The sequence below is a fragment of the Acromyrmex echinatior genome, chromosome 17 (genome assembly GCF_024713525.1).
Source record: "Acromyrmex echinatior isolate Ae372 chromosome 17, ASM2471352v2, whole genome shotgun sequence".
Classification (NCBI taxonomy): domain Eukaryota; kingdom Metazoa; phylum Arthropoda; class Insecta; order Hymenoptera; family Formicidae; genus Acromyrmex; species Acromyrmex echinatior.
In genome coordinates, this window is record NC_141868.1 from 7,578,517 (window position 1) to 7,601,100 (window position 22,584).

General features: G+C 29.8%; 1 protein-coding gene across 7 annotated transcripts in view; it reads left to right on the forward strand.

Annotated features, from left to right (window-relative positions):
• The first annotated feature begins 2,725 nt into the window (after positions 1-2,725).
• The window catches only part of Calx (sodium/calcium exchanger 3), an 80,909-nt gene continuing 61,050 nt past the window's right edge, over positions 2,726-22,584 (forward strand). For 3 of the 7 annotated variants that reach the window (XM_087415201.1, XM_087415202.1, XM_087415203.1), the window contains exons 1-2: positions 2,726-5,067; positions 8,977-9,249. In XM_087415201.1, the coding sequence (XP_087271327.1) occupies positions 3,716-5,067; positions 8,977-9,249 (1,625 nt within the window). In that variant the 5' untranslated portion in view covers positions 2,726-3,715. The remainder of the gene's footprint in view (positions 5,068-8,976; positions 9,250-22,584) is intronic. The other 4 variants (XM_087415200.1, XM_011067806.2, XM_011067807.2 and 1 more) reach the window with 2 other exon arrangements.

Sequence of the window (22,584 nt, forward strand, 5' to 3'; positions counted from 1 at the left end):
ATATATTATAAATCTCTATGTAATTCAATTGTAAATTTCTATATATATGTATATAATGAGCATTAAAAATAGGAATGTATCAAATGTAATCAGAGCTACAATCGTTATCAATTTTGATGAATCATCAATTAATTAATCAAAAAATGATTACATTACAAATTCTACAAATGTATTTTAATTACATACATTATTAAATTAATCAAAAAGATTCTGAAAACCTTTTATGAAATCCACATTTATTAATTAAGGATAAATAAAAATTAATTTTACCGTGTCGATTGATATTCACTTTCATACAATGTAATATTTTATTAATAATTTACATTTTTGCTAAATGCTTTGTAATTCTGAAAGAATTGTTTTTTAATAAATACTTTTATTACAAAATGTAAATTTAAAATGTAAGTAAATATCAATTTCATAAGAACAACAATAATTTTTTATTTTATCTGTGTAATGTATGTAATTAATAACGAATTTCAATAACTTGATTAATAATGATTTCACTGATCAATGTTAAAATAATCAGAAAAATAATCAATTATTCTGCCTAATATAAAGTCGTTGTACTTGATCTAGAATTTATCCGTGCTAGCTAGATGCAAGATACCAAGGCGAGCTTCTACCCTTTTCAGGGTGTATCTTGCGCACTGGGTGGCGCACATGCGCGATCATGCAGAGAAAATCGAGGTATGAGAAGAGGGCGCGGTACAACGAGAACAGGAAGGGGATGGACACCCCAGTGTGACAAGGATCGAATTTTAAAGCAATAGCGCATACATAAACTTTATAAGAGGGAGAGATTCATTCAGATGTGCCAAAATTTTAATCTTAATTTCTTGTTTTAATAAATTCTTACACACGATGTTTCATAATTATTTTATAATTAAAATTTGTGTGATTAGTTTAAATTATTTTTAAAAATATTAATAATAGTTGTTTAATAATAAATCTCATTATGAGAATTTGATAGAATAAGAAATTGACTTTTTTCCTGGCATTCCTAGCTTAACGGATGGAGATGCAATGAGAATGCAAGCTCTAATAAGAATAGAGAACGTGGAAAGGAAAGGCATGGATAGTTTGGGAGTAGAATGGAAAGGATCTAAGAATGACAAAGATAATGATCTTGGAAGAAGAGAGGCAATTTGAATAGATTCATTTAAAACGATAATAATTAAAATTACATTATTTATGAGATTCACCCTTTTCTAAAAATGTTATTTTAGAACAGGAAAACTTTAAATTAAATTTATATGAGGTATAGAAAAATTAAGATATAAATTTAAGTAATTATTTTCAAAAGAAGCTGTCAAGATCTGGAATTACCAACCGAAATATTTTAAAAATAAATAAATTACAGATATATAAATTTCTTAATTACATAAATTAAAATTTAAATATTAAAGAAATGTTCTCGACATTTATTTAAATAATAATTTTTATTGAGACAATAAACAATCTCCTTTTTTTCTTTCTCTCTTGTATATATATAATCTTATATGCTTTTACAAACTCCTATGGCAAATTACTTTCTTGATATAAAAATTGTTTATATATTATCAAAATTTTGTTTGTATACTTCATTTTTTAATTAAAAATTATTTCTTTTTTTACTATACATACAAAAGTTTGTATTTACGTACAACATTTCTACACTTATTTAAAAAAATAGAAAATTATCTATCCTCTATATTATCTGTCACTTTCTTTTTTTATCCACCACTTTTTCTATACCTCATATTTATATCATTGTCCTTTGTTGAACCCTAACACTCCTTTACCTTATTTTTCCTTTCCTTCCTTTCTTTTTTCCCGTTCTCTGTTTATCCCCATTTCTGTTACGTACAATTCTTTGTATAAAAAAAACCTTATTTTTGATTTAGCATTATTTAGACGCAGATTTTCTAAAAAAATGTTATATACATATATACGACGTTGTCTGTTTGCATTTGTCAGACATGAAGTCAAATTATTTTATTAGAACATAGAAGTTACATGAGAAATTTGCCGTTGTGTATAGCCACCCCTGACATAAAATAAGAGAAAGAGAGATAAAAAGAGAGTGAGAGAGAGGGGGGGGGGAGGAAGAGAGAGGGAGAAAGGGAGGACAAAAAAGGTAAAGTGTTAGGGTTCGACGAGGATAATGATATAAATACGGGGTGAAAAAGCGAGGGATGAAAAAGAAAGAAGCTAGAAAAGGACAGCTGTATTCTTGTTACTCTGTATAAATGAATACAAGATACTCCTGCGCCATATAAAACGTAACTCGAGAGACGCGCATAGATACGGCATTTCTTCGGGAAAACGATGCAAACCGGAGATACCGCCCGTGAGTTCGGAGGTATTGTCGGTACAGCGAAGTCGACAAGGAGGGTAAAACACTTGATGTGATGAAGTAGGCGAGGATGGAGATACGCGACGAGGGCGGTGGTAACACCTAGTTGAGTAGACGAGGACGGTGGTATCGTCAGGTCTGGTGAGATGGAGAAAGACGGAGGTATCGTCACAATAGTGAAGTTGACAAGAAGGGGAATACTACCGATGCTATGAACGGGATAGGGACGGAAGTACCGCCGAGACAAGGTCGGCGATACCGTCGGCATGATGGAGAGGACCGAGATAGGAGTATCGCCGGCGCACTGCCGTCGACGAGGACGCGACTAGAGCGATACGGGAGAAGGCTAAAGGGCGAGAGGAGGAGGGCAAAGAGATGGGGTGGCCACGTCTGGCTAGCTAGCGAGACACCACTCCCCACTCGGTCTGGCCGCTCTCTCCTCTAGCCTCTTCTCTTTCTCTCACTCCTCTTTCAGTGTTCGTTCGAGCGCGGCCCGGTACGGTTCTGTTCTGTTACCCCGTCATGTCAGAGGGTCCGCTTTCGTGATGGGAGCTCACTGCCGCGGTAATATCGGTGGGTGCCATCGGTAGCCGATTCCCAACGCCGATATACCATTCTCAGTGTTATCCGTGTGGTACTAGCTTGTCTTTCCGGGGGTGCGAGCGGGTGTGAGTAAAGAGAGGGGTGTAAAGAGCAGGGCGGGAGTGCGTGAGTGCAGGGGAGGACAGGGCAGTGACACACAGACAAAAATACTCCAAGGCCAATTTGATTGGAGATACGATGTCGAAGACTTGATTAGAAAACGAAATTAGTCAGTGTTAGGAGGCTGAGGGAAAAATTAGCTGGTAGAAAATTGCAGCTCGATGGTATTATCGTTGTTGCCCGCGACTGGGGTAATTCTGAGACGTCATCGCCCTTCTTTCAGCAAAAACAAACACGCTTGCATCGCATGCGGAAGATTGGATTCGTTTACGCTTTTCGCACGTTAGAGGTGAATATCGGTTCGCAATTGACGGTAGTCAATGTTGATGTAATAGAAAGTAAAATTTATGCAAGAGAAACATAATAAATGAAAGAAGATAGTCTTTTAGAAGTGACTGATTATTTATCTCGAGGCTCGAAAAAAAAAAGAAATCTGTTTTTGCTTCTTGTCCTTTTCCTCGAAGGGGAAGTAAATTTTTAGAATTTTCATCCCCCGAAAACGAGCCGCGAGTCAAGATAACGCCGCGGGAAGATCGCCCTGAGTCAGTCCGAATGAAGAACGAGATCTTTCCACGCGGAGTTTTATTCCCGAAGAGACGGCAAGTAACTTGCTGAAAGAAAGTTACCGCGTCAAGTTCCAGCCGCATACAACTTTTGACACACAACTCTGACAATATGTCTGGGAACTACTCGGTGCGCTGCGAGCCGGGCCTAATGATACCGCTCTGGCGTCCGGAGAACAACTTGCATCTAATCGACATCATCTTCCGGGGCCTGGTGTACTTTTTTTTGCTGTTATACCTGTTCATCGGCGTGTCGATCATTAGCGATCGTTTTATGGCTGCCATCGAAGTGATCACGTCCAAGGAGAAAGAATTGGTGGTGCGTCGTCATGGGAGGGAGCCGCAGATCATCGTGGTGCGAGTGTGGAATGAAACGGTAGCCAATCTGACTTTAATGGCGCTCGGCAGTAGTGCTCCTGAGATCTTGCTGTCTATCATTGAAATTTGGGCGAAGAACTTTCAAGCGGGTGAGCTGGGCCCGGGCACGATCGTTGGCTCCGCCGCTTACAATCTCTTTGTTATTATTTCCTTATGCGTCTTTGTGATTCCCAATGGTGAGACCCGGAAGATAAAACATCTGCGCGTTTTCTTCGTCACCGCCACTTGGAGCATCTTCGCCTATGTATGGCTCTACGTTATCCTGGCGGTTTCCAGTCCCGGTGTACTGGAGATCTGGGAAGGCATCTTGACCTTCGCCTTCTTCCCAGCCACAGTATTGACGGCTTACGTTGCTGATCGACGACTGTTGATTTACAAGTATCTGCACAAAGGTTACCGAATGAACAAACGGGGTGTAATCGTGCAGGCGGAGGCTGGAGATTCCGAGATGGGGGTGGAGCTGGAGATCAAGCCTCAGCAAGATGGTTTTCATGGCATGGTGGACCGCCTAGCCGACGGCGATTCCCCCGAAGCGAGAGAGTTCGAGCAAACTCGCCGAGATTACATCAATACGTTAAAGGAATTGCGTAAAAAGTATCCTACTTTGGCTCTGGAACAATTGGAAGTTATGGCTCACGAGGAGGTGTTGGGAAAAGGTCCTAAGAGCAGGGCCTTTTATAGGGTGCAGGCTACGAGGAAGATGGTAGGCGCGGGCAACCTCAGCAGGAAGATCAGCGAAAGAGCGCAGAGCGACCTTAGCGAGGTCAAGGCCGAGTTGCAGAAAGCTGAAGCGGAGAGTATCGATATCGAACATGTCAACGCCATGAGAGTATTTTTCGAACCTGGTCATTATACTGTGATGGAAAATGTTGGGACCTTTGAAGTGGGCGTTTCCAGGGCTGGAGGTGATCTCAACAGACCCTGCACTGTAGATTACTGCACCGAAGATGGCTCCGCTGAAGCGGGATCTGATTATGTGAGTGCCAAGGGCACTCTGACTTTTGAACCTGGCGAGACTATGAAGACTATCAAGCTTTCAGTTATCGATGACGAATTGTTCGAGGAGGATGAACATTTTTATGTGAGGTTAGTGATAATCACTTTTTTTTGCAAACATTTATGATGATAGAATATATAAAATGTTAGAGAAATTCGAACAATTTTAGCAAAGAGATATTAAGATCTGTTATTTTAAGATATGTTAAATGTTGGAAATAAGGAAAATAATAAAAATTAAATGTCATTCTGGTTAGTCCTCATATTATCAATAAAAATGGAGATATATAATGAATTGTGCAAAGATAAAAATAAGAAACAGTTTAATATTATTGCTAATTTGATGTATTATTTATAATTACTGAAAATTATATTGTATTAAATAAAATTTAAATTAAAAAATTGTATTAAATAAAATTTATAATTTATATAAAGCTATTATATTATTTTAGATTTGTATAAAACTTAATGATACTCATAATTAAAAAGTTAAAATATATCATTCTGACACTTCTTCATTTTTCATAATCAAAAAAATATAGCTTAAAATTGTTTTGTAAATTGCTTTGTTAAAGTTAGAACGGTAATAGGATATATTGATCAGTTAAAAAAAAAGATAAGAATAGTAAATGAGAGTCAACGTCGAAGCGCAGTATATTTATATATTTATTGTTAAAATTTTTCACAAGTATTGTAACCGCAATCGTAATCATGCAATTGTAATTGCGATACTTATATAAGATTTTAATAATAATCTCTAATCACTGTTTTCTGATAACCGCGTTCGCTTTTATTGTTTATTTTTATCTATTTTTTGTTCTACATGAGATATTTACGAATTGATACTTTTTTTAAATTGATTTTTTATTTCTATCGATATTATTTTTAAAGTTTCATTGTTTTATATCACATTTCTGAGAAATGTGGTATTTCGAAAGTTCTAACTTTAATATTTGAATAATTATATTAGGTGTTGGAATTAATTCGTAGCGTTTTACAAGTGATGGGAAGTACTTTCATTAATGTATTTTTTAATGCTCATGTGAAATAAATAACATTCTTTCATTAAAAAACGCTACGAATTAATTCCAACACCTAATATATTTTATATCAATAAAAAAAATTACAATTTACTACAATAAAGTCTACCTGAAATTAAATAAAGAATAAGAGAGATTTAATTTCACACATCTACTTATCTGATCCATCGAAATTTAATTTGCGGTAAATCTTATATTTTTCCAGTTATTCTTTCTTCCTTTTTCATATAATAACATTAATATAAAGTATGTTTATATATTTTGGAATATTGGGGTTTTATTATTTTTATCGATAATTTATTTCAAGAGGCTAAAAGCAATGCCGTAAGGCATCCAATATAATTATCGTGTGCTGATTAAGAACTGCAATTACATCAATATTCCTTTTTAAAGAAAGCATAATTCTTAAAATATATCTATATTGGATATAGTTCATTGTAGTCATACTAGATCATTGATCAGTGACGAAAGGGCAATCTTTCAATTGATTTCAAACGAGTAGTAGTTGCAATTTAATCAGTAAATAAGCTGTTATTGATTGATTTAATGAAAGATGTTAAGGCTATTAGCGTGACTATATATATATATAATACAATTAAAGTCGTTATGAATATTGTTAAATTTTAATATATGATATGATATATCGCTAACAATTTGTGTTGTGATTTTATGCTCTTTTTTTCACATTGTAAAATTGTTAATATTACTACATATAATATACAAGTTTGATTGAAAGATATAGAGATCCACTTAAAAAGTTAAAAAACAGTTAATTAATACATTGATGTGTTTAACACAATTAATTATTTTATTAATATCTCTTTATTTTATCAATAACTCTTATCTTTTAATATTTTCATTTATTAACACGATTTCATGTATTTTACATCATGTATTTAAAATATGTAATAATATATCTACACAATAATTAATATTAACATTAGTTTATAAATTATGTTACACAGATATGTTCACGTACATTTTATACATTTTATAGATTATTTAATTATCAACACATTTTATATTTGCCTCTTTTATATCATGTTTTCATTTTGTTTACAACAAATTTTTTGTTTGCTAAAGCTGAATAGCGGTGATATGAGAAAATGATTACTTAACCTTTGGACTATGTATTATATTTTTTGTATACACAATATATGACACTGAAGCTGTTAAATTAAGTTATACAATTGTTATAACTATTAAAAATATATCTTTTTGACAAACATTTTTCATAGAAAAATTGCAAGAAGAAGAAGAATGGATTTATATCTAATCGAATTATAAATTAATTTCTGGAAAACGCAGAAGAATCTTTGTACATAGCATATAAATCATAAACATTTAATGTATCTAAACGTTATGTTTTTTAAACTTATACTTTGTTTTCACTTAACATTGTCAACGTAAAAATGCAAAGAACTTGAAATTTTTATTGAATGCCACAAAAATAAAACTTGGTCCTCGAATTAAAGCAACGTGCTTATATAGAAAAAAATCACGGTAGAATAGTTTCATGACATAAAAATATACTTTTAGAATAACGAGAAATGTGAAATTATGGATATGTGGTTGATTTTAGATCTATTTCAGTTTCTCTATATTTCATCTTTTTTCGTTTTTTCTTCTCTTTCTAGTCTCTTTCGGTCCCGTTTTTTTCTTTAGCGATACATGTGTCTCTTTTTACATACAATCTATAGATCCCTCTATTTCACGCCACGATTGGAAACTGCAGGTTGTTCGTGTTGTTTCGGCTAGGTGACCCGATTATTTATTTCTGTTATTTGCAACTTTACTTCGCATGTCAGATTGCATCGCTAGGTCGCGCGGAAATCACACATGCATGTGCTATTAAATATATAAGTAAAACATGTACTGATAAACGTACTTGATAATTCGAATCGAGAGAAAAATCGGAGAAAAATAACAAAGTACAAAGAAGTTAAATTGCATTGTATTTCTGCATCAATTACGGTAATAAAAAGTTCTACCGATTATTAGTGATATAGGTCGAGGAGAAAACTATTGTTACTTGATAATCTTCGTACGTGTCATAATTATAAAAAAATCTAAAGACTCTGTTATAGGCATTAATAGGCTATTTTCTCACATGTACGTGAATAATTATAATAATGAAAAGTAAAACAGAACGATATTGTATATGTGATTATATTATATTATAAGTGGTAAGGCATTATACATCAGAATTACAAGGACATTTTATTTCTGTGTTTTTAGATATAAAGAAAAAAATATGAAAATTTAATACAAGTTAAATAAAAATTAATTAAATTTTTAGTACAAATGAAAGATCAAATATATAAAATATAATATATAGATATAAAATAATATTGTTGAGGAAAAAATTTTAATTATATATAATTTATATAATTATATATATAATAATTGTACGTATTATAATATGTATAATATATATCTATTATAAAAATTGCATGTATTACTTACATGTTATAAAGAAGATATAAGAAATTAAATAGAATAAATAGAATAGATAGAAAGTATCTTTGTATCAAACGAGACTAACAGATAAAAATAAAATCTTAGATGAAATACTCTTTTGAATAGCAAATACGAACGTTGAAATTATAGACCAGCTTACCTGTGAACTTGATTAAAGTATTCTATCCCGAATGACATGTTTAGATAGAAAATAAAAGATTTGTCGAGCTGCAAATTAAAACATGTGCAATCCAAGGTCAATTTAACAGATGAGAAATTCATTTGTATTAGTCATTGTAAAATCGATTAATAAATAACGCTTATTGTATAAAATTGACATTTTTGTTTTAAAAATAGATTTATTTTACAATGTTATCTCTTTGTTTGAAAAATTTTTAAAATTATATGTTATTATTGTGCCGAATTCGTGGAAGCGATTTTTGTTGTTGAAGTTAGTATAATTTTTCACAAATTAATGATAACGTTTTCTAATTTTCAGGCTTAGTAATGTATCACAACCAGCAATGCTTGTCTCGCCGAGCTTGGCAACGGTAATGATTCTGGATGACGATCACAGCGGCATTTTTGGGTTTCCCGAGAGAGATGTAGAACTAGTGGAAAGCGTGGGTCAGCATCCTCTACGGGTAGTGCGCTATAGTGGGGCCCGAGGTCGCGTTATTATCCCTTATCGTACTATGGAGGGCACTGCGAAGCCTGGCAAGCAATATGTGCATACCGAAGGCAGCTTGACGTTTGAGGATAATCAGACAGAGTGAGTAACATAGTTTCTCCTTTTTAAATTAGGAGATAGCTGAGTAAAATTCATTAAAAAAGAGACGAATAATTTCAATAAAAAGAATAAAAGACCTAAGTAGCACACAGCGCTTATAAAGCATCAACAAAGTACTAAAAAAGCATATATAATCGCTTTTTTAGCGCTTGTAAGCGCTGCTGTGCTACTTGGGGAATATTACAAAGCCATGATGTAACTCTAAATTACAAGGAAAAGAAATAAAATGATCATTTACTAACAAGCTAAAACGATACACGATTAATGCATACTTAGTCTTTTTTTAAAGAAGAGAAATTTAAAATGTTAGTCATTTAATCTATACATTAAATGGTATACTTCTATGTATAGACAGGTTAATAAACGTTTTAACTAAATTATTTAAAATAAAATTATTTCAAGAGAGTTTTTATCTCTTAAATTCTTTTAAAAGTAAAGAAGATAGTAAAATGTGATCAAATAAAATAATATACGTTTACAGATATATAAATTAATATTCTACTATAATATTGTACGTAAAAAATATATTTTGCTATGTTGTACATAAAAATGAGATATATAATAAAATAAAATATTTTATTTATCGAAGAAATTGAAAGCAAAGTAAAATACACACATAATAATTCTAGAATATATTATTAATTAATACAATATTAATACAATAACTGATAAATATATATATTATTTGTACATCATATAAAATAAAATTTTTTAAAAAAACTATAGTCAGAGAAAATGCTCAGAAAATGTGATGTAATTAAAGCTTAATGTGTTTTTAAGATCAATATTATTGTTGTATCAAATTAGTTTCATCAGACAGTATTATTACTCATCGTCACCAAAGGTTGTGTTAACGGTTAAGCGTAATGTAAGAATCGATCGTTATCACGATACAATCGGTAATTGGAAACTCGCGCCATATAATTAGATTATATCAGTTTACTGTGCCAATTAGCACTGTAAATTATCTGTAAAAAATTACATGATGGCATTTTAAAAATTGAAATGGATGGCATAAACGTAAAATTAAATGTAAAGAAGAGTATCGATTTACTATATGACATGTTCAACTTTTTTAAAAAGATGAACAAAGTAAATTCCATTATTTTTAAATGTCGTTATAATTGAATATGAATAGAAGTTTATAGGTGAATATGAAAAGAAGATTAAAACAAAAGTTCAATATGTCGAATGCAAAGAATAAAAATATTTTCACATTGTAATGAAATTAAAGGATTAAATATTGCATGATTTTTGAGGTTGTTAAAAATAATTAAAGTCTAAAATAATGGATATGATATAGCGAAGACAAGAAATAAAGTACCTTCAAATTATAATAAAAGTTTGTATTTACAAAGATATTTATATATTAATTGATGTATTATTTAATTTATGTATGACTGATGATTCGAATTTCCACCATTTCCGAAATTCTATTATACTATAGACAGATATAAATGTACCGAAATTTCCCACAACGTTCGATAGAATGCAGATCGCTTCTCTGTTGCAATTAACTATACAATATGGGATACTGATGTGATGCTGTAGCTAGCACAATGCATTTCTATCGCAGCTTTATCAGTAATTAGTGACTCGTAGGAGATAATTAGAAGGTCAGTCTAATACTCTTGCATAATCAGAACCTCGTTTGTAAAATACGATTCTCGATGACAGTACTAGATTTGCATTAAGAGATATTGCATTATATAATCTTTTTTATGACAAATTTTATTAAAGATTTTATATATAAACATTTAAATATTCCACTGATTTATTAGACTGAAAGCTACTTATGAGCTTTTTTTGTTGGTAAATTGTATATTAGTTTATTATTATCGCGTCTTATTTTTTAATATTATCTATAATGCTTTTTAAAAAAATTATTTAAAATTTTAATAAATTATTTGAATTACTTAAAATATATTATTATGAATCTACTTATATTAATTGTTTATATGTTTGCATATTACGTATTTATATATTTTATTATTTTTTAAATATATTTTCCATTTTAATATATTATGATGATATATATTATTTGTTGTATAACATACACGCGCGCGCGCGCGTGTGTGTGTGCTTTAAGTTTATTTGATTTTTATGGACGTTTTTTATGCATTTTATATTTGTTAAATACATTTATCGACACATATCTGATCGTGCCCTTTTTATTTTTTTAGTAAATATTATTCAAATTTTCATTGAATCTTGATTTGCAAGTGTAATACAGTTTATCCTTACAAATCTGTCTTTATTCTTAATCTAAATTCTAATCATTGTGTCGTAATACTCGATTCCGATATGTACAATTCTCTAATTTCTCGCGATTGTTCGTAGCCTCGCATTGCTTTACGGACAATGTTGCACGGGGATCGCTTTGAAAATTTCTGAATGCGTTTAAATTGAGGATTTATCTCATAAAATAGAATTTTAAGGAAATAATCGTATTTGAAGTTTAAAAAATTACTATGAAGAAATATAGAATATAAATAAAGCATGTAAAAAATATGATATACGTATTAATTTATTTTAATATATCAACTTTAAAGTGAGATTTTCTTTAAACAAACGATATGCGTTTTTATGAAAATAGTGACAATAATTTTACTGCTGGAGAACTTGTTTCTTTCTCACTATCATTAAAATCAAAGAGCATTGTTCATTAATTAGATCCGATTGTTTTTCGATTCGTTGAATTTCGATTGAATTTCGTTCGTAATCTTTTTTAGAGGTAATGCATTATTCTTTTATAATATCCCTAATTTATTTTTGAAAAAATAGAAGGAGAGAGACAAAGAGAAGGAGAGGGAGGGCAAGAAAGATTGCTGTACTAAAGAGAGATTTCTTTCTAGTAAACTTCCGTAAACTTGAAAATAAATCCCTCATAAACTTTCCATTCCTGCGCGATCTAGTTAAAGAATGTTCAGAATTTGCGAGATATTATATTGTTTCTCGAAGTGACCCACAAAAGAGATAATAACATTCTGCATCGAAAAATATTATGATCCTCATCTACTTTCTAACGAATGTTTAAGTAATCTTAAAATACGACATAAGAATTTGAAAATCAATTGACAGTTAATAATTACAGTAAAATTTATCAACTACTCAAAATAATTTAATATTAAAAATCAAGAAAATAATGCTAAATAAAATTTTTGCTGAAAATCGATTCCAAAAGCTTTATTTCTAGGGCGATGTATGTTGTTTCTATTCAAACAACAGGATATTTTATACTTAATACAAGCATTATTAATTAAACCAAATGTCAAATATCATTAAAAATAGAAATCTGTAATAATATAGCATCATAATGTAGAGATTACATTACCATGTTGCATTATAACTGTATTATTACAGATTTCTATTTTTAATAATAATAATATTTTTAATAATTGACATTTGGTTTAACTAATAATGCTTATATTAAGTGTAAAACGTTTAGTTGTTTGAATAGAAACAACATGCGTCAGCAAGATTATTTACAAATCTTAAAACTTTAATATTACTTAAAAAATAATTGTAAATATGGTTATATATTATAAAGTTATTTATATCTAAATTTTGTGCTTTTTCTTATGGTGCAATCAATCTTAAGAATCTTCAATCTTAATATCCAATCTTAAATCCTCAATCTAGAAACGATAAATTCTCTGACAATATTATTAAATTAAAAAATAAGTTTATACTAAATCCAAATTTGATGAAGAAAAATATAATTCACATTAAAAAGTTAAGTTTATTGATTTAAAAGGAGGTAGAGGGGACTCACGCACAGCTAAAATTAAATTGTTAAACATAGAAGTGTTTGCTGAGGGTGGTACTTTTTCTCTAAAGGGTATCTGAGAACTTTCGATGAGAATCGATGTAATTATATTGTACTAAGTTTTATTGAGTATATAATTTTTTTTATAACGTTATGTGAACAAATATTATTTTGTCTCTTATATTTTCTAATATTTGTTTAAGAAATAAATTTTACTTTTATTTATAATTTAAAACTGTTTTTTTACATAATATCTATTTATGACTGGTTTAGTATTTTAAAAGTTAACAGAGGAACAGCCGTGCCTGACTGATATTACTCGTGCTTACTAGAAACGCGCGCGAAAAGTGCGCTGTATTGAGGTCACTGGGTAATTCACGTTTGCACGAAACGTGCGATTGTACCTTTACGACCCTTTATTAGACACGTTTTTTCTATGTCTTTACCTTGTTTCATTTCCACGAGAGAGTTTAACTCGATAAAATTATTGTTGGTAGCATTTGCGATGAAAATTTACTGATGCTGAAAAATATGAGGGAATATATTCTATTAAAACTGTATGCGTTAACATTATAGTCAAAAAATTGCAAGGGGACAAAAGAATTGATCATTTTTTATTTACAAAAATATATCAAGATTAATGGATTATTTTGTGGATTTATTAGTTAGATTTTCTTTACTCTTCCTTTCTCTATTATATTATTCATTTATTTATCTGCTCTCTTATACATATTTCCTGGATTTTTCTCAAGATAATATAAAGCTCATATTTTCATAGGTCACTGTAGTGATCTTGACCTTAGCTATAACAGCACAATAATAAATATATGTACTTTCGTTTAAAAAGATACGAAATCTAAGGAAAAATAAATATAATAATAATATTAAAATAATAAAAAAGAGTTTACTATGCTTATTATAACATTTGTTTCTTTAAACTCATACGAAATAACATTTTCCTCTAATAGGCTTTTTACAATAAGTTATTACCTTTTAGAGTCTTAAGTTGTAAGAAACTGACCAAGCATAGTTGATCATATTCTTTTCACATTCGACTGTGATTGGTCAATTTCTTACGACTTAAAACTTAAGCTTAGGTAATAGCTTATTGTAGAAAGTCATTACATATTTCGTATTTTCGATTATAAATGAAAGATTAAGGCGGATTAGATATAGGACACCTACGCATAGATGTATGTGTGTATATCTTTTGTTGTTATTATATATTAAAACAATAATGTTTATTTGAACCACACGTGAACAGAAAGGCATCCATTATCGAGACTACGTGGTGAATTTTGACGGGTTTGAAAACCTCGCGAATGTGATTTTAACTTCGCCATTCCATTAGCTACTGTTTTGCTAAGGCTGCTATCATTTCTCCTATCTTTCTTGTTTGCCTATAAATGATCGAGATGATCGATCTTGTATCAATTTTAGCATTTCTTTATTTCTTTTTATACGAATTTCTAAGAACAATTCGTCCGCTAATCTGTCTGCTTATCGTATTAATGTATATATGTATTACTCTTTAAAATTTATAAATTATTTTAAAAAATATTATTTGTTATATAATTATCCTTAGAAGTCGTAAATTTTTAATGGTTTTTTGATTTCTTGACTTAAAACTTGCAAATAAATTTTCTGATGATCTTATAATTAGTATTTTGTGTGTAGAGAGAAAATAACGAGAAGATCGATTAATGCAAAAAAGATATAGGTATATAGTTTTATTAAAAAATACAATCAAATTAATGTAATTATTACAACTTTGTAAAAAGTCATCAAATCATTTTTATTTATGAGTATAATTTCTTCTATTTTTATAATTAATGTTGAGCGCTAATTGACTATATAATTTCTATTTATTATCAGTTTAACTATTTGTTCTCTAATTGTAAGTACTAAATCCTTTTCTAATACTTTGTATAATATTTGCAAAAAAGTGCGATAACATTTTTCATTTAATTGTTAAAACAAGTAAATTTGTGTCATAGTGCAATTTAATCGTGAAGAGTACAGGGATGCAGTATAGTGCACTCCAGGGGCTTCTTACCCCCGTCATTGGCTCATTTATGGGTTCATGTCGCGATGTCGAATTTTATGCTTCGTTGTCTTTATTCAACGAGACAAAGTCTGAGACAAGTTATCTCTCATAATAATTATTTTACGTCGCAAATATACATTTTGTATAGTTCATCTTCTTACTAATTATGTATAAAATGTTTATGTATAAAATGTTTCCGCAAAGTCGTTAGTCAACAAATTTAAAATGATAGATTCGATTAAACTTAACAATTTTTATTAAATAATCTATGGATTTTCAAAGCGCTAAACGTTGATTTCCTTTGAACGTTGGTCAGTCATTCCTCTATCCTTGACACAAGATCGTGCGATATAGGCTCATTGTCAGTTATTGTTTACTATGTAACTATAGCTTGTGTTGGAACTTCTTTACATACATAATGTCTCGAATTTCTCACAATTGATCATGTTTCATATTATAACGTTGCGTTTTTAAAAATTAATTATTCCGTGAAACTACAGCTTACTTTCTATCCCCCCTCCTCTTTTATATAGAACAAAATACTATGAAATAGTTATGAATGAAGAGGGAATTGAATGTTTGCGATACATTATGTGCCGACGACTGCAAAGCATGAATAAATACGAAGGTTTACTCCCGCTTTGGAGAATTGCCTTGATTGCTAAGGCAATACATAATATTCGAATAAACATAGCGCCACTGAAACGTTCTGGAATAATTCAATAATAATATAAACTTAAAGCAGCTGATGCAGTTTTTCCTTGCTACATTCAATATGCAGTTTTTAATAAAAATCTGGAAATTTTTCTATCCAGACAAGAATGGCAGAAAAGCAGAATTTGCATATCAAGTTTTTTGTCAGTTTAGAAACGATGGAGAAATACAATAAAAAATTTCACAATTTTTGTTATTTCTAAACCACTTAAAAAATATATTTTGTAAAATAGGCGTAACATGTCAAGATAAAGTTTTCTCTTTGAAAGAATTTCCAGTTTTACTATAGAAAAATTAACAGAAAAATCCAGCAAAAATTTATATCACTTTCTATAAATATTTATAATAAAATAAAAAAAAAACGCAATAAAATATTTAAAATTAATGGAAATTTATAATATAAAAAACTATATATATAATCAAAATTTGATAAGTGTGTGTTTGAAAAAATTTATATTAAAAATATATAAAATCTGATTTTATTGATATTTAGTACAATAACCTGAATTAAGGTTTCTTGGATGCCTTTTGATTCTATAAATTACAGAGTACGTTTATTTAGCCATAAAATTTGCATTTTACGCACGTATCTTCGCAAATTTATATTGCGATTTTACATGTAACCTCTGTGTATATATTGATAGATACAATGTAATGAAGATATTATGCGGTATGCATACTACTGCAAGAGAAGGTGCAGTTACATGTAGATAAATGCATCCGAATCTAACTTCGGTTGCAGTTTGTAACTTTTGTGACAAATTTACGCAATTATTCGCAATTTGCGGGCATTCAAATGGCGCCATTAGTCCAACAAAATTAATTTCAATGTGCGTAGATTTGTGACAAAAAATGAAGGTTCAATTTTACGTAATATATTATAATGCCTGTAATTAATAAAAACTATATTTAGTATTATAGTATCACATAATATAAAAAGTATAATGTGTGATGTAAGATTTTATTTAATAGCAAAAAAATTTTTTTAAATAATAATAAACAACTTATATTGATTTTAAATGATTATTTACTTATATAAAGTTTTATAAATTGGGATTTTTTTTATTATCAAAAAAGAAATAGTTAGAAAATTAATATCTATTATATAAAAATAACATATAAATAAAAATAATTCTATTCTTATTTTATATATAATTGATTATAATTATAAAAAATTTATTTAATTCTTATTTTTAATAAAGAAAATTATTCTAAATTTATGGAAAAATCTATCTTTTCTTTAAATAGCTTTCATATATTACGACATCGCACATCTTTCGTGTAAATTTACTTTGTTCTCATTGCTCTTTTCCCTTTTTCTTAAAAAGAAAATTTTCAATTCAAAAAATAGTCACGAATATTCGGGCACTCAGCGACACACAATTTCCTGCAAATCCTCTTACTGCTAGGAATTTACAGGGAAATATAACCGGATATCAACATTCGATACCAGCGAGATTTGGATGGTATTCGGAGGCACGGGTGAGAAATAAGACGAATAGATGAGACGCGACTGCTTCATTCCTTCCGAAATTCTTGTATTACCTGTATATTCTAAAATTCAGATTGAAAAATAGACTGACCGGTCCAACAAAGTCAAAAAAATTACAACCAGAATATGTGTTTTATACAGAAATATATATAGATTTACAAAATATATGATATGGGTATTAAAAAGATGATACATTTGATATTTATGAAGCGGATAATATTACTATAATATATTAGATATCTAATAATGAATAAAATTATCAAAATGTGATAATAGTTTTTAAATATTTTTCATATTTAAATTTTGTTTCAATATGTTTCTACATGAAAAATGAAATATTTTATAAATTATTCTTTATTCAATATTTCTGTTTGAATATTTTTATATGTATAAAATAAGCAACTGATTTATTAAAGAGAAAATGAATTAAAGAGAGAATGAATGAGTATCATAGCGTATATAAAACGAGGATTGCTTCTATCTTCAGTCAGATCAATTTTTCGATTTCCCAGATAGCAAGCTAACATTATTTATCATCATTTTGACGAGGAACATTAAAGACATCATTATAATGTCAAAATGACAAAAAATAGTATATCAGCTTGCTATTTGAGTTGTCATTTGAGATATTTTTTCACAATTTGCTCTTTTTCACTATCTGCTCTCTCTTCCATTTTTCTTAAACATTCTGTATACTTTCTAAGTAAGATTGGCACAAATATTATGCGCAGTATGTAATTTACGTGAATACCAAGCGAAGTACTCTTAGCCTATTATTTTGTCGAAAGTTGAGGGTGCTTCCAAACTTCGATATGCCTATGCACCCTTAAAATTTGTGCCAAACGTTCATTATCGTTAGGCACCCGACACGATTGAGGAAGCTATAAATAAGTAAATTTCCCACTGGAAGAAAAGAGATCAGTGTTTATCAAGCAGTAACGTAAGACCCCATTGTAACGGGTAGAGGTCGATCGATTTAACGTGCGTACAGGCTTAAATGGATATTCTAACGCTATTTATAGTTAGACCTTCTCCCGCCGGCGTTCATCCGTTTCTCAACTGTATAGAAACTTATCTGCCCTCGATAAAGGGCGGATAACGCGCGTTATCATTGCGCTGTCATGCCTTCGATGTCATTTTTGAAACTTGAGAGTTAATTTAATCCACGCGCGCCTATCATCACGGCTTCCACGTGGGCACTAATTAATTTAACTTACAACGGAAGTGTCAGTCGGTTGCCAGGAATAGCTGTCGGTTATTTAACCTGGCGATGTCATTTAGATTCATGCAAATCAGCTTCAATCATTTTCTGTATATTCTGTTATACATTACGCAATATACAAAAGTTATATTACGTTTTATCCATATTCAGAATGAAATCTACATTTTTGCAATATTTTTGGAACTTTTCTTTGTTTAGAAATACTCCGACATTTTAAAAAACTAACAAAATTGTTGTGAAATATGACTAAGGAAAATTATTTATTGATAAATTATTTATTATTATCAAAAATTCATAGATAACCAAAAGATGCTCTAAAAGGAAGTAATATCATGTTTATGCAGCAAGAAAAAAGTTTTGGGATTGATCAGCCTTTAAACAATACTATAAAAAGGATGTGTCATTGACGATTGCTTAATTGATTCTTCACAAGTTCAAGTAAAAATTTCATTGACATACGTCTATGCGTTGTCGAGGATTCCCTTAAGAAAATTAAAAATAGTTTATTGGAGATTAAAGAGCGTCTAAATATTATTTGTGAGATTTTTCTCCTTTGCGATTCACCGTGAAAAAATGAGCAATACAATTCCATTTAGGAAGAGTATCCATTGAATCACGCCAAGGCCGGCTAACAATTATGAAGAAACAACACGAACGTTATGAAGAAAAAAGTCTTCTGAAGAAAGAAGTATTGAAAGACAAGTAGCTAAAGATCATGGAATTAGTAGCAAGACTTATAAAAAACCACAATCGGATCCTGCACGAATATCATAAATAAAGTTAACTTGGGATAAGTGTCAAAACTTCCTTCGGCAGTTCAAAAGGCAAAAATGAGTGAGATGTTGTCGAGAGCTTTTATCCTTTTAGGAAGGCTGAGAGAAAGAAGTTATTGAATCTGGAGGTGAAACTATGGCATTTACCATGATCCTCTATCAAAAAGAGAATTCATGGAATGGCGACGTCCTGGTTCGCCAAGGCACGAGAGAGCAAAGGTGACATATAAAAACGAAAATTTTAAAAGAAGATCACAACCACGATTCCATGGGATTCTGAGAAGATTTTTCTGACTGATTTCAAATATCATCGTCACAGGATAGTATTACGTTTTCTTAATGTATCACTCGAGGGATATGCCATTAAAGAAATCCAATGCCGCGAGCTATCGCTTGTTGTTGCATGGCAATGTGGCCATGTACACATTGATTTTAAGGAAGGTTGATATTCAAGAATACTGTTCAAGAAATCGTCCACTTTACTGTCCTGACTTGGCTCCAGACAGTTATTACTTTTCTTCAAAGAATTATATTTGGAGAAATAAAATTCAAGACCGATAGAAAAGTCTGATGATTTTTTAGCTTATTTTTGAAAGAAAAAATTCGGAGTATTTTTATAAAATTATAATAAAATAAATTAATAAATGCGTTAAAATGCAAGTATATTATATGGGAAGATACAAAAAAGAAATTTTCGCACAATTGAAATTTATATTACATTTAATACATTTTCCAAATGGTTTACTCAAATTTTTATATTAATTCACGAAATGAATGTATTAGATTGTAAGACAAATATTATGTAAAAAAAAATTAATGCAGAAAATATAATTTTGATACAATTTGTAAACAAAGTGTAAAAGAATATTAACGTTTAAATTAACATGTATTTTATTTTTTATCTTAAAATTTGTAAAATGTTCTAAAACATATATTATTTTTATATTACTTGTTTACTTACTCATAGAATGTGTTATTTTAACATTAAGAAATGATATAGTTAAATCTAATGAATGATTTTGTACCAAATAAATATATCTTTATATTCAATAAATATTTAATTGAGATCATTCAAACAAAGGATTTAATATAAAGGATTTAATTTAGTATATTTTTTCAGTGCATAGATGCAAAATATTTTTATTGTATAGTAAATAAGATTGGAAACTTTAATTAAAAGTTTTAGACCGTACTATATGTGTGACAAGGACAAATAAAAAGACATTAATATTGTCAGCGAACAAACAATCTATTCCGTTGCGACATGTCGGATTCAATCAGCGTTCTTTGCAATAAATAAAAAAAATTGCAAAGTTATCTACGTTCGTGCGTGCATGCAAATTTCTTTTTCTTTCTTTTGGACACCACTGCGCGTTGGCAACGCTTTGAACGTATGAATTCCGAGCTTGCTCTGGCTGTTATGCTCGTTATAATGTTACTTTGGCTTACACTGGGTGATCGGATCAATCTCGCAGCATGGGCGTCGGCATTCATATCGTTAAGGAAAAGCGGCGCCTCTCGTTAATTTTTCTCAAATGTTTGCCGATAATGTTGTATTTGATTTTCAAAATACTATATTCATACGTATTTATTTAATAACTTTAAAGTTATTAAATAAAAACAGCAAATAGTTTGTAATTTGTATAAATAGATATAAAATGTGATGTTTTTCGCGCTAAGCCGCCACTGATGTTATATTTAATCTCTTCTCTTCGCCAAGGGTGAAAACCCTTCTTATTCCCCTTCTACTCGCATGAGCGACTCGATTCGCATCTCGTGCAAGAATGGTTCAAGTAAACGACATTTTATTTCGTACTCGAACGATGGCTCCGAAATATTTGCTCTTTTACTAAAGTGTACTTGTGTAGAGGATGTTTTTTTTTTTTTTTTTAGGAATGACAGATGTGAATTATCTTAAACAGAAAAGAAAAATCCATAATAGGAACTTTTTATATATAAAGAAGTATTTTGAATACAACAGCCTAGATCTTGGGAAAATAATTACTTAAAAATATATTTAAAAAACTTGAATTTGTTATTTATTGCTCATTATTTAATTTTGTTTAATATTTAATACACTGATGATATTAATTCACATTACAATTATCTATTCAATTGCTAACAATATATGATATAATAGGAAATTGTCATTTTTAAGATGCAGAGGAAGAATGAAATAAACGTAAAGAAAAGAGAAAGAATATACTTTAAAAGAATACATTTTTATTTCTCTACAATGTTACAACAAAATTGCATTATAATATATAATAATTGCAAAATTTTTATGTTTTGTAACATTTAAACTTATTTTCTGGAAAACTTTATTTTTTGAGTTGCGTCATTGTGTAGCAAGTAAGGGGTGTAGATGTATACGCACTCACGCACGCACAGATGTCCCACAATTTTTGGCCAAACGCTATTGTAATAAATTTAGATTCTACGTTTTTCCTAATCTTCGTATTTTAAATTAAAAGTAAGAATATGTGCAGGGTGTCTCACAATTTTTGGTCAAACGTTTTTGTGTAGATAGAGCGTATTAAACTGAATCGAAAAATCCTCTTATATTTTTGCAATTTTTGCAATAATTAATGATAGATGTTAATTACTAAAAATTGCCGAATTTGGTTTTCAATAATTTTTTACTTAAATACTATTAACATTACAAAACAGCAAGAGTCAGAAATTGTTTATTTTCTTCCTATAGAGCTCTAAGAATTTTTTCAGAATTCTTTAACTTTTCAGCATTTTCTTATTGACAATTATTTTTACTAACATGAGAAAATGCGATATTAAAAAATTCTGAAAAAATTCTTAGAACTTTATGAGAAGAAAATAACAATTTTTATCTCTTGCTGTTTTTCTGTAAGTTGATAGCATTTGAGTAAAAAATTATTGAAACCAATATTCAGTGAGTTTTAGTAATTAATATCTTGTTAACTGTTGCAAAATGATAGAGGACTTTTTGACTCAATTTAGTCCGCTCTATTTATACAAAAGCGCTCAACCAACAATTAAGGGACACCTTGTAGATATTCTTACTTTTAATTATAATTTAAAATGCGAAGATTTGGAAAAACGTAGAATCTAAATTTATAAAAGTACTGTTTTATCTGAACAGTGCTGAACGAAACTTTACTCGGAATTATTTAAAGAAAAGTCTTCAATAAAGCTTTGAGATTTCAAAAAGATTGTAAAAAATTTATAGATAATTTTCGGTTTGTTTTTTGAAACTGACTTTCTCGAGATTTGTTAAAGCGAAAAAACTCATTTTAGTAAGACACGAGACATGTTACATGATGT